Source organism: Cupressus sempervirens, chromosome 7, assembly GCF_028749045.1.
Source record: "Cupressus sempervirens isolate cs-2001-9-10 chromosome 7, ASM2874904v1, whole genome shotgun sequence".
Taxonomy (NCBI): Eukaryota; Viridiplantae; Streptophyta; class Pinopsida; order Cupressales; family Cupressaceae; genus Cupressus; species Cupressus sempervirens.
This window is the reverse complement of record NC_143124.1, coordinates 907065153-907079147: the sequence shown is the minus strand read 5'-3', so window position 1 is coordinate 907079147 and position 13995 is coordinate 907065153. Positions and strand designations below refer to the sequence as shown.

General features: G+C 32.6%; 1 protein-coding gene across 6 annotated transcripts in view; it reads right to left on the bottom strand.

The window, feature by feature from the left end:
* The window catches only part of LOC149550448 (GDSL esterase/lipase), a 93870-nt gene that overhangs the window by 40861 nt on the left and 39014 nt on the right, over positions 1-13995 (bottom strand). For all 6 annotated transcript variants that reach the window (XM_089793479.1, XM_089793476.1, XM_089793475.1 and 3 more), the window contains one exon: positions 1349-1816. In XM_089793479.1, coding sequence (XP_089649605.1) covers positions 1349-1816 — 468 coding nt within the window. The remainder of the gene's footprint in view (positions 1-1348; positions 1817-13995) is intronic.

Sequence of the window (13995 nt, the reverse complement as noted above, 5' to 3'; positions counted from 1 at the left end):
ATAAATGATTAATTGATCATTCATTTAATTCATTCAATTATTTACCAAAAAATTGTTTACCTAGTTACTTTCCATATCTAAGAAAATCCCATTGACTCCCTCCCCTTTCCTATGGAATAAAGTTGATCTGTAACAAGAATGATATACCACCAAAGGTCAAATTTCAAGCAATTAGAAGTGTATTACAAAGGGATGAAAGTACCACACCACAATTTCTTGATCAAATAAAAAATCAACTCTACATTGTTTGAAATATTATACTACGTAGCATCATGTAAATTTAGAGAATGAGCTATAAATAGAAGACAATGCTTGAAAATTTTATGTTAACTCTACTCAGTAAGAATCCTGTTCATGTTATGGAAAAATATCTACAGACTGCAAATATTCTCTGTACACTTCACAATATAGTTTTCTTTTTCTTTTTCTTAAGGATCATAATAGCACATGACTTGTTGATTAATGTTAATCATTTGACAAAAGTCAGCATGCAGCTTTGATTAGAATTATCGAATTTGGAGTGACCAATTAAGAGAATGTTCAATATTTCACTCACAACTGTATTAGTTGAGTGCACCAGACCTTTCAGTTCCTACATGCTCAATTGTCTAATGAGGATTTTTTAGTCTATTTTATTCATAGTGTTGTCACAGTATAGATGCACATAAATGTCTAATAATAATCTAAATCTGTGCCTCACAGAAACTCAAGCTTCCCAAAAATTAAAAAGGAGACAAAATTTAAAAAACTGCACCAGCAACAAATGTCAAATTCTTCATTATTAAAATCAACAACCAGATTTACATTTGAATAGGAAGAAAAGAAAATAAAAATTTATTCCTCTTCATCCAGAGTCTTCCAAGATTTTTTGCAGCTTAGGTTGACTGATAGTTCAGTGACTAAAATACTCAGCCTAAACAGAGAAAAAAAATAAGGAAGTGAAATTGTGATGGACAATTATATCACATACAAAAATTACACAATTATTTCGCATACAAAATTACTGAGCTAAAAATTATAATATTTTTCTCAAAAGAAAATGTATCTGTTCATCATAATCCAGTGGGATCCAAGTTCCTGCATGGTAAGTATTCAATTTGTGCCTAAGAAGGAAAAGCTAAAAGCTCTTCCCTTTTGCATTTTTATGAGAGAAAAAAACAAAATATTTAGTATTGGTATTAACAAAAGAAAACCACTTGAAATCTTATTATATTTCTAATTTTAAATGCCGGCCATATTCTCAACTTCCATCTAGACAAACTAGAATATTCACATGCAAATGAAGAAACATTATAAGTAGATAAAATATGAGATATCTATTGCAGTGTGAATGCTTCTCTTAAATTACCTTCAAAGGATTAAGAATTGTGGTTGTATCTGTCCCCTTGGCTCCTAGTGGAACAATAGACAATGACAAGGAATCGTTGATGTTGGCGGAATAGAGAACTTTTCCTAATGTAAGTGGACCCCCATAAACATCACCAGTGCTCAAGCAGCTTTGACCTGCAGTGCACTCTGTTACGAGAAGGTCTCTCTCCCTGAAAAATGTCTCAAATGTGAATTTCACTTCTGTTCCAATCTTCATCCTCGCTTGCTCCAGTAAAAAATAGGCTTCCTGGCTGCTCCCATTTTGCATCATTACAAATGCTCCACCTGCTTTGACTTCCCCTTTAAGTTGGGTTTTGGCTCCTCCTGCCAAACTTCCCTGAGTACTAGATAAATAAAGAGAGAACTGTCTCTCAATCATCTCTACTTTATCCCTCATTTTCTTCAACTCTGCAAAAGCTTCTCGTTGCAGTCTCTTCAAGATTTGTATCTGCCAAAATAAAGGTTTATTAGGAGTTTGACATATATAAACCTTGTAAAATTAAATAACTAAATTTACAATAATCCACTGTGAACTTGTCCAGAATGGTTCGTAAGATAGAAATCCCTCAAGAATAATATAGGATGCATGAATGTCAATTAATAATTAATAATTATATGACTTGACAAATAAATCAGAGTTCAAGACCGAAACTTTGTTTATGTTATATAAATTTCCTAGTTACCGAATTCGCGCATCCTCCCAATTTGTAATTTTAGTATTTCGTATGCCAGCCTCAAATATTTCTCAAACCACAATCCGACCCCGAACACAAATCGACAACTAAGATAAATTTGTAATTTTAGTATTTCTTATGCCAGCTTCAAATATTGTGTTACATTAAAGGATATGTTACAGTTTACTGTTTAACAGAAGTAAACTGCTCAGCCCATTTTTGCAATGACTCACCCGAGTCCTCTAATTGACTCTGCAATTTCTATCATGCAAAAGAAATTTTCAATTTGTTTCGTAAGAAGTACCTGAAACTGTTGCCAGAGTGATAGTAGATAAATAATCTTGCTTCTGATATTTTTTTTACAATTATTACTTATTCAATTTATGAAAACTATTGGGGTATACTATTGATGTTGGTTACTGGATTATCAACAAATTTGTTAATTCAATTATGGCTGATTAAATAACAATAATCCAATTTTTTAATATTGTTGATCTTCACATAATAGTAATATGTTTGAGTTATTCATAATAACCAACAACTGTTTTTCATTGTGAATGCCATGCACGTCACTCTCCAATACATATGCAGACTTGAGGGAGGTTATCGTTGAGGAGAGAAAAGAATTTCACAACCTCACTATGCATCATTGACATTAATGTTCTGGTTGATTGAATGCTGTATTGTGACATTCTATCACTTTGGAAGATGTCATGAGATGACTTTTAAGTGCTTGTAGACACAGCTGTATGTCTTTTTGTATTAAAATAGTGGAATGTAGAATCTAATATCATCTTCGTGAACTATAAAATGCATAGATGTTATGAGAGTGAACTTGCATGCTATTGTGTCCAACATTTAACTTTCTGAGCTTCTCCTGTGACTGTATCACACCTGTGTAATGTCCCTTTTTGGAATTGCCCTAAGTCTTGCCTAAAAATTAAAAATTGAGATTACATTAAAATAAGAAATGTAAAATAGTTATACAACTTTGCTAAATAAATGCCTTTCAAAAAGATGAATGTTGAATAAGATTTTGCAACTGTATTAATTTTTAAACAATATTGGAGATATATTAATTTACATATATATAATTCATAAATGTCAGTTATTTCTATGAGGCTTAGTAATCACATATATGACTATGAATAAATATAATGATAATCATCATAGTTCATTATATAGGTATATTAATTTTTAGTATTCAATCACAATAGGGTTTGAATTAAGAAGCATGATAAGTTGACCTGAAGCATGGAGTGGTCTACCTAGTAGGGAGTTTGCCACCCTCCCTATTTTTCTAATAATCGACCATTGTAGAGGTTGGAAAGGAAATCACAAGAAGTGGCCTGGAAATCCTCCTATCTAAGCCCAAAAGTGGACACTTACCCTCTTAGCCCCGAGTGGTAGGCACATTGGACATATATCATTGGGTGGTCTACTTTGATAGTAATCTCATGTTTGCTCCCCTTTCTTGCATTTCCCTCTCTCCACTTGACTGCTTGTTGGGTTATCAATAGATTAATAATCAGAATATGCATTCACATTATCATATGACAATAATTGATTCTATTTCAAACACTATACTTGTAGAACATAGTATTATTGTGTGTGTATGTGTGTGTGTGTATAAAGTATTCTGTTGCGAATTAGACCGATCTGGGTTAACACTGCTTCCTCTTTTCGATGCTGATTGCAGCTCTTTGGATAATAATCTCTGCTGATTGGTTTGATGTCCTACTTCAGTCAAATTCTTCTAGTTTTACATCTCCATATCTCTTTGAAGAGGGGCAACTTTTGGAACTTGCAGTTCTTAAACGATGGCCACAACCTTTTCATAACCACACCTCTTCACAACCACAACCATCTGCTGCCTTATTTATTTACTAAATGTTACAATAGGTCCTTTAATTGCTGTTTATCCATTAATTGCTGTTTTAGCATAATTTTCTTTTGTTTCTTTGCCTTATACCAATCATTGCTCCTAAATAAAATAGAATCACTGACTAATTGTTGCTTCTATTAATAATTTCAGCTGTCCTTATGGCAATTAATGTTCTCGGCTCTTTTATTTAGGACAATAACTGCCTATTATTAGTTTTATTGATCTCCTTTGATATGATCACACATTTCTTAAATGCATGCCCTTTATCTTAATTTCAAGGGAGTCATCCATAAGTAGAATTAAATTTTATTTAACTGAAACACAAAACAAGTGGCTAAACCCAGCCAGGCCCTTTTTATTTTGCAACACTTCTTTCTGTATAAATAGTGCCTTCATGTCGGGGGTATGACAGTCTGCCCTTTCTAAGATTCACTGTCCCCAAGCAAATTTTGGGTGGAATGATCATAGAGAGAATGTTCAAGATGCCCCCAAAAGGCTTGGTTATGCAAATCTTGCTTTTAGGAGGATATATTTCAAAATCGACATCCACTGCACCAATCTAATATTATCTCAGGTTGTATTTTGTTCACATAACAATAAAACCAAAAAAATGGGCAAGGTAGTCTTTAGGAAAGAAAATCACCATTCCTGAGAATTGGTCACTTATGTTTGCAAGTAACCAATTTTATTGACCCAACATCTCTTTGAGTGAAAGACAGGGATGAGCTTCTCTTATATTAAGATGAGATTTAGTAGCATGACACACCTCTATAACCTTAACTGGTGATGTTCTCTTTTGATGCTTGTCTTCTTCCCTGAATCCCAAAACATAGAACAATATGGTAATGCATTGTGTGGCATCCCCATTCAATCACTAAGAAAAACAAGATTGTATAGTCCAGGTGTGGCAGGCCTTGGACACTTCCAAGTTAGTCAGTTGCATAAGCAATAACTGAACTTAGCAAGTATGGTAGAACTAAAAGTTAAAAGACAGTTTGTATTGATTGGCAAGAGTATGGACTTTTGATTTCTCAATTAGATTTATATTTAAATTTTACTTATATAAATTTTCATCAATATAAATTTTACTTATATAAATTGAAAGATATTTATATAAAGAGAATACATACATAGATACATACATACATACAATGTATGTATGTATGTATGTATGTATTTATTCTCTTTATATAAATATCTTTCAATTTACTCTAATATATATTCTCTTTAATATTATATCAATAAACCCTCAAACAATCAATGTCTCTGATTTACTGCCACCGTAATATAGAAGTGCTTATTGAAAATTGTATTCAATATGTTGGAGAAGTGTACGAATGCACCCTTTATACATAGGGAAGGGGTTTGACCCTTCTCATACTTCAGTTCAAGACAATCTCCGAACGATGCAACAAGTCCGATGAAGCAGCACATGGCATAGACAAGTCACATGACTTAGAAAAACTGATCGATGAAAGAGGGGGCCCAAAATGAATAGACAGGTGTCAGCAGGTAATATGCGATGCCAATGTGAGACCATCTTCACATAAACTCCACTTACGATAACACAAAAGCAACATGACTTACATCACTAATGATATGGGGTCCACCATGTATAGATGAGTAATTATAGTAAATATGAGCAATAGATAAACATGCCTGATTGAGCTTACGGAACGATTTGACAATAATATAATTGATATATAATAATTAATATTATTATAATGTTATAGATATACATATACACATATATATCTAAAAAAATATAAATACATATATTTAATATATCTACTCAGTTATATAATAATATTTAATCAGGGAGATGCACATTAGATTTACATTTTATGTTTTATCCGACTGAAGCTCTAAAACATTAACACTCCCTCTTAGCTAGGGAGGATAAACACATGCATTGATGTTACACCATTGGTAACATTTAGAAATGGCATTTTGAAGATATTTTAAATTAGAAGATTCCACCAATTTTGATATCACATCTAATATTAGAGTGTTGGTCTCTCAGAATATCGACATTCAACATTCACCAAGTACTCAGAAGGTTTTGATATCACATCTGATATCAAGAGTATTAGCCTCCCAGAATATCAATGATATTCACCAAGTACTCAAGAAGGTTTTGATATCACATATGATATCAAGAGCGTTGGCCTCCCAAAATATCAATGATATTCACCAAGTACTCAAAAAAGGTTTTGATATCACATTTGATATCAAGAGTATTGGCCTCCCAAAATATCAATGATATTCACCAAGTACTCAATAAAAGGTTTTGATATCACATCTAATGTCAAGAGTATTGGCCTCCTAGAACGTTGAGATGCAAGACATTCACCCTATACTCAATTTTTTGATCTCATAATACAAGTTCTAATAAGATCGTCACCTTATAGTAACTTTTGCAAATAGAAATGACATCATTTGGAAGTCGTCACTTCCTCATGATGTACACATGGGGTAGGCCCATCATAGTCGCATACAAGGACATTTTGAACTCCCTTTGAATATCAATCATTAGAGCCAAAAGACAATCTCCATCGGCTAAGTTTTCTATATATATATATATTCTCTTTATATAAATATCTTTCAATTTGCTCTAATATATATTCTCTTTAATATTATATCAACAAACCCTCAAATAATCAATGTCTCTGATTTACTGCCACCGTAATATAGAAGTGCTTATTGAAAATCGTATTTGATATGTTGGAGAAGTGTACGAATGCACCCTTATACATAGGGAAGGGGTATGACCCTTCTCATACGTCAGTTCAAGACAATCTCCGAACAATGCGACAAGTCTGATGAAGCAGCACGTGGTATAGACAAGTCACATGACAGAGAAAAACTGATCAATGAAAGAGGGGGCCCAACATCAATAGACAGGTGTCAACAGATAATACGCGATGCCAATGTGAGAGCATCTTCACATAAACTCCACTTATGTTAACACAAAAGCAACATGACTGACGTCACTCATGATATGGGGTCTGCCAAGTATAGGTGAGTAATTTTCATAAATATGAGCAATAGATAAACATGCTCGATTGAGCTTATGGAACGATTTGACAATAATATAATTGATATATAATAATTAATATTATTATGATGTTATAGATATACATATACAAATATATATCTAAACAAATATAGATACATATATTTTAAAATATCTACTCAGTAATATAATAATATTTAATCAGGGAGATGCACATTTTATCCGACTGAAGCTATAAAACATTAACATGGACAAATTGGTTCATACAAAATGACTGCCATGAAAGAAGAATTTAAGGAGTTATTGTTGCTCATAAAATCAACTTATTTCTAAGACTTCACAATTTTCTATAGAACATCTTCATGGACAATGGGAAAACAATACTTGGCTACATCAAATTCTGAATGGCAGCAACACACACACTTGAATGCACTGATCCATCATTGTTAAGTAACAAAAACACCAAATAGGTTGGCTAAACTCAGTGAGCCCCATTTTTACTTTGCAACACTTTTTGTATAAATAATGCCTTCGTGGGGAAGTCATGACAACTTGTAGAAAAGATGTGTTTTGCTAATCAATTTTTTCGTGTAATTATATTTTTAAGCATTTTGAGCTTTTGTGATGATTTTATCTCAACTTCACTGGAAAGTGTAATGTCCTTATTGGGACCTTACTTTATTTTCCCTAAAATTCGCAACTAGGCTTTGGATTGCACCTAGAAATGGCAATTTACTTAGTCTCTATAATGTTCCACTCGAGGAGACTGCCAATTCCCAATTATTAACATACATCACAATGCATTCAAATCAGATTATATTAAGAAAAAAATTAATGATTCATTATACAACTGACAGCTAGCACATGTAAGTCCCAATTCTTTACTTATACCCTAGGGCCTAAACATCAAGCCTAAGGAGGATGGCGTGATATCCCCCTTCCGAAATAAGATTTAATAATTAATTTTTTATTAATAAATAAATAATCTTTAAACAATTGAATAAATAAATTAAATCAATAATTATTAATTATTAATTAATATATCAATATCAATCTATATAATAGTAATAATATTGATATCAATCAATGTTCAATGAATAATAGTAATAATCAGATAAAAATTATATTTAATTTTATTCAACCTGACCACCATTTGTTATGCTCGAAGGAGATAAAAACTTAGCCGATGGCACTGTTGACTCTCCACATCAGCAGTCCCATCGCAACCCATCTACAAGGGATACTTTCCCTTCCATGAATGAAGGAGCAATACAAAGAGTAGGTCAGAAACAAGGACAAGGAAGGGAGGATAGGGAGTAATATGGTAGAGGTGATAAAAGAGAAATAACAGTAAATAAGCAAATACCATAAATTAATACTGTAATTGACAGTACGATAGAAATTTAAATTTAAGCAAACAAAAAAGATGCAATTAATATAAGAAGCCAGAGAATAAGTATTAGAAGCAGCAACCTGTATACAATGAACATGATTGTGCGAATGAACTGTCCATTATGGAGTGGATACATATATATTAAATGTATGTTTGATAATGACAACTCATATGCACTGTATTATTAAGAGAAAAGGGTGTGATCTTAAGAAGCCCAAAGTGTACACATAAATTTAAATATAAGAAGGCTGTGATTAACAAGCAATAAAAGATAAGTTATTTGTCTTAGACATAACACTAACAATATTGATTCATTAATCAAGTGCAAATTTGGATTATTAGCACATTAGCATAGAAGGAATGATAAAGAGGAAAAAGTAAAAACAGAGATTGTAGATTGAGTACCGCCAGTAATACTGGCAGCTATAAGATCAGACTGTTGAATTCTGTATTGTATCAGGTAAATGTTGAAGCCTGAAACATGATTAAGTAACTAATGAATATATTTAAATATACAAGTAAATACTTATAATTATATATTGAGACCATATTTAATTTTATATACTACTTGACTTAAATAAGTAAGTCTGTGATGCTATCAAGAAGGGGCTTGTATAGATCCAAGCAATAGCCATATGTCTCAAAGATAGCGTAGGGGTCAGTGTCCTAGAAGCCTTGAGGGCAAGTACCAAGATAGGATATGGACTTAGACCTATAAACTCTCAGGGAGCCCATTGCAGTTGGTATCTAGGCAACTTGGATTACAACTACATATTCAGATGCAACTTGGTATCTAGGCAACTTGGATTCCATCATTAAGCTAAATAGTAATAAGGTCAGATATGAGGAGTTAATAATTCGTATTATGAATATCTTAGCTTGAACCATTGTATCTTAAGATGTGCAATGTAGAATTGAGTTAATATGTAATAATTAAGTCTAAATCTATTATTAGGGCCCATTTGGTTGCTGGCATAGGAATTGAGAATTAGAATTGGGAATGGGAATTGAAAATTGCAATTCCAAACCCGTTTGGTTCACCTAGAATTTGATTGCCCGTGTTTGGTTGTACAAAAGTGGAATTGGAATAAGATCAAGTTTATATTTTTATAATTTCAACAGTGACTTTGTCATTCTCTTAGGGCCTGTTTGGTTGTTGGAATATGATTTAGGAATTGGAATTTAAAATCTTTGATTTGGGATTCTGGAACTTGAAATCTAGATTACGGTTTCTGGAATTTATTTTGGGATTGTTTGGTTCAAACCCAAAAAGATTTGATATTCGGAATTTTTTATTCCAAGCATAATTGGTTCAAAATACGAATATATGGTTCAAAAAATGAATATAAAAGTTGCAGTGAGAAAGGCTATCTGTATCTCCAATTTGTAGTTCAAGGACCTATTCATGGTTCTTCCAACTCCACACATGCCTAAAATGAACGATGTTCATTGCAAAATAAAAATTCAAGAAAAAGTTAAAAGAAAAACAAAAGAAATTACATATGTGCAGTACTAGTTATTTTAGGTAATCCAAACATATGAGTAGGTGCAACAATAGCAGAAATTTTTCCCCTATTTTAAAAAAATTAAATTTCAAAAATATGGGCAAAAATAGGTGCCCTCAAATGGGCATCCGAATGTCAAACCCAATTTAATTTCACTTCAGTTGAAATCCTCATTTTCAAAAACTGGGAATTAAAATGGGAATTCCAAATAACAAGAATTTTGAGGGGACATGGAATACTTGTTTTGGGAGTCAAATGGGGAAACTGAATCCACATTTCTCCAAATTCCAATTCCCATTTTGCAGACCCAAACAGTGGATTAAGAATTTTTTAGAATTCCAAATTCCAATTCCTACTCAAATCCATGATCCAAATGGTCCAGGACTCTAAAGTGACTTTGTCTGGCTGAATCATGTCTTCCATCGTTTCTTAAACATTGATGCAAATTAAATCATACACCTTGCTGTCTGGGTTGGCTTCATCTTTCTACTTCTCTACTTAGCTTGATTTTGTTCAGCTTGACAATATTTTCCAATCATTTTTTAAAACATTGATGCAAAACAAATCAAATCTTACACAATTGAATCATCTAAATAAGAGCAAAACGAAACAATATTTCTACAGTTCATAAGTGTGTTGTTATTTTTTTATTCAAACTCGCATACCAGCATATTATAGAGATTCATTAGTCTCAAGCACGGAAGTCAAACGGAGATTACTCCAATCTCACAAACTGACATTATAGATATTCATTTCTCTCCGACATGTTGGTCAAATGGAAATTACATCAATCTCACATACCAGCATTATAGAGATTTATTGGTCTTAACCTTTAGGCATGTCGGTTAGATGGGATTACATCAATCTCACATACTAGCATTATAGAAATTATAGCAATATTTTTTGTCAGTCAAATGGAGATTACCAATCTCCCATATCGATGATATAGAGTTCAGGTCAATCACTTCCCATATGAGGTAAACTGATCTCATTATAAAATATCTCATTAGTGAACATATCAAGTCTAAATGATCATCAATATTATCCTTTCAAAGGTTTCATTTATATCTATTAATGAATCATTAAATAATTGCATTACAATTATAATATACATAATCGTTTGTATCTCTATATACATAAATGAATAAATAAATAAATTATATATCTATATATATATATATATATATATATATATATAATACGACATATATTGCATAATTATAATATCCATGAATGATGTTAAAAGAGGCATTAAACTTGGAAAATGACGAAAGCTACGAAAAGAGCAAGGCATCCGACAATTTTCGGCGATAAAAAATAAAAACTATACAAGTGCCCCCACGAATACCTCCAAACTTAGGAACCTTCCAAAAAATTCATCGAATCCTTATCAGAATGAAGGGGGGAGCTCACTACCAATCAAAAACCATTTTGATGTCCTTTCTGCTAATCAGGAAGAACGATGGAGTAAAACATCTGCAAAGACCAGTGGTTTTGAAACCTTAATCATGCTTCACGCAAATTGGAGTGCAGCTATTATCAATAAACAGAAGAGCAACGAAGAAGATGGATGGAAGTTAGTTAAAAATTAGAAAAACAAAAAGCAAGGCAATGAACAACCAATCTCAAAACCCACCATCAATAAAGACTCCTTGGATCAGAAGACTGAAGAACCAAGAAGCCTTCTTCAAGAAAACCAAATATATTAACAGCGAAGGTAAACAAGAAAAAACCAACCCTACTGTTAATAATCTGAGCACATGTATGTTATCTCGGCCCTTAAAGATTTCAGAACCCAATAACATACCTATAGGAACCACTAAACCCTATTTGCTCTAGTCTAAAGCCCTAGCAAAAAAGCTAATACCTTTTCCGTCCTTGCCAAAAAACCCTATAGATAGATCAATTAAGAATATAGCAATGATACCCCAGTCATTTGTTTATATTCCCCCATAAAAGAAAAAACAACTTGAAGCAAACAAGCAGATTGAATCTGCATACCCTCCTAAAAAAACAAACAATGTGGAAAACTTTGAAACTATTATCATTAGCAATGAACACAGTGAAGCAAAATGGCAAGAATGCTCTGATCTCGAAATTTATGCGATTTGGAACGGCCTAGCAAAATACAAAGCTAATCTAGAACGGAACTTAACAAAAATCTTCGGTGCAAAGGTAAGTAACATAACTCCTCATGATAATTATCATTGGTATTTGCAATGTCAGGACCGTAAAACTAGGAACGAATTGATAGAAATTTCAAGCTATTATTATAAAGGGCATCCTATTAAATTTATAGCATGGCAACCCAACTTTAATATAATAAAAAGAATAGGGCAATCTTTAGGAGATCTAATAGGATTTGAAGTAAATAATTATAAAACAAGTAAGATAAGATTCTTAGTCTCAATAAAAACAAAACAAAGTGAATCTATAAACAAAAAAATCATAACTAACAAATCAATATATAAATTAACATTTACTGAATATGAAGGAGAAATAAATGAAATTATAGGAGCAAACTTTAAAAAGGTAAGCTAAAGGAAGCCTTAAGGATCATCAGAAAAAGGGAGAAAAGGGCAAAAGAAAACAAGGAAAAAGAAGATCAGAGGACAAAGAGAATAAAAACAATCAAGACCTAAAAAAAAAAAGAGGCAAAGCAAGAAGATCAAAGGGAAAAGATAGAGTTTAGAAGGAAGACAAATATGGATTATCATATCTCAATGGATAAATATAGAAACTACAAAGATTACAAATTAGAAAAGGAAATACTAGAACAAATAGAGCTCAATACGAAAAAATTAAAAAAGCTTTCCCATGAGGTGTTGCTCCTACAAATTGATCTCGAAGATCAATTTACTATAGCGAACAGCAACCACACAAAACATAAAGGCAAGACAATCATGAGGTCTGAATCAGAAAAGAATACAAAAGGAGAAAGCAATACAAAGACAAAATTATTAGAAGAAGAGATAGATATGGAACAAAATGCAATGAAGAGCAATCGAGAGACAGCAATAGATAATAACAAAAAAATGGGAATAGAAGAAAATATCATTCAGGAGCAAAATTCTATAGAAAATGAAGAAGTACAAATGGAAAAAGAAAATTAGAGCTCTTGCATACCACCAATTGAATCAACTCAATGGAGTAATGTTACCATCAGAAAAAAATCAAAGAAAAAAAGTTATATGTTTTGGCAGACACCTAATAGTGGGATGGATATGTTTGATCTAGACAAGGAAGAGGTAAATAGGACAAAGGACAAGAGAGCGACAAAGCTATTGATACCAATAGAGATAGAAACTATAATTAGAGAAGCAGAACAGAGCAGCAGTCAAATAAGCAAATCAAGAGAACTAAAATATCAGATAGAAGACGATTCACCCTGGGAAGAATTTGGACTCTTAGGGGAAACAATCCCCAGGGAAGAAGGATTAGGAAAATGCAAAATTGAGGGGGAAGGTAAGGCTTCAGAAGTAGAAGAAAACCCATTAAACGATCAATTGATTAAAGAACTTTTATCAGAGGATGAACTGGAAACAAAAGAATCAGAAATCTCAGCAAAGGTCTGAAATCAATCAAATTTGGAAAATCTGGGAATATCCATTAATCAAGAAGGTCTGAAAACACCTAATGGTGGAAAACAAAAACTGAAATTTGGACAAAAATCACTTAAAGAGCTTAGGGAGGCAGCAAGGCAAGTAAAGGAACAAACTAAGATAAGTGAAATATTACAAGGCGGGAAGGGGAACAACCTTCCCAAGGTTCAATGAGAATTACAACATGGAATGCTAGGGGTCTAAATGCCCCTAGCAAGAAATGCTTGTTGAAGTGTAATCTCACATTATTTGAAACGGAAATTTTATTAATTCAAGAAACAAAATTAAACAAAGAAGAAGGAACTAAACTAGGACAGAAGTTAGGAACTTGGAAATCGGAATTCAAAGAATCAAATGGAGCCTCTGATGGATTGGGAATAGTATGGAATTACTGGAAAATCGATCTAGAAATAATAATCACTAATCCTACCTAGATGGGATGCAGAGTTTCAAGCACAAAAAATAACCTCCAGATCATAGTTATAAACGTCTATGGGCCAACCCTAACAGCAAACAAATAGTAGTATGGCATGAGATCAGCACATTCTTAAA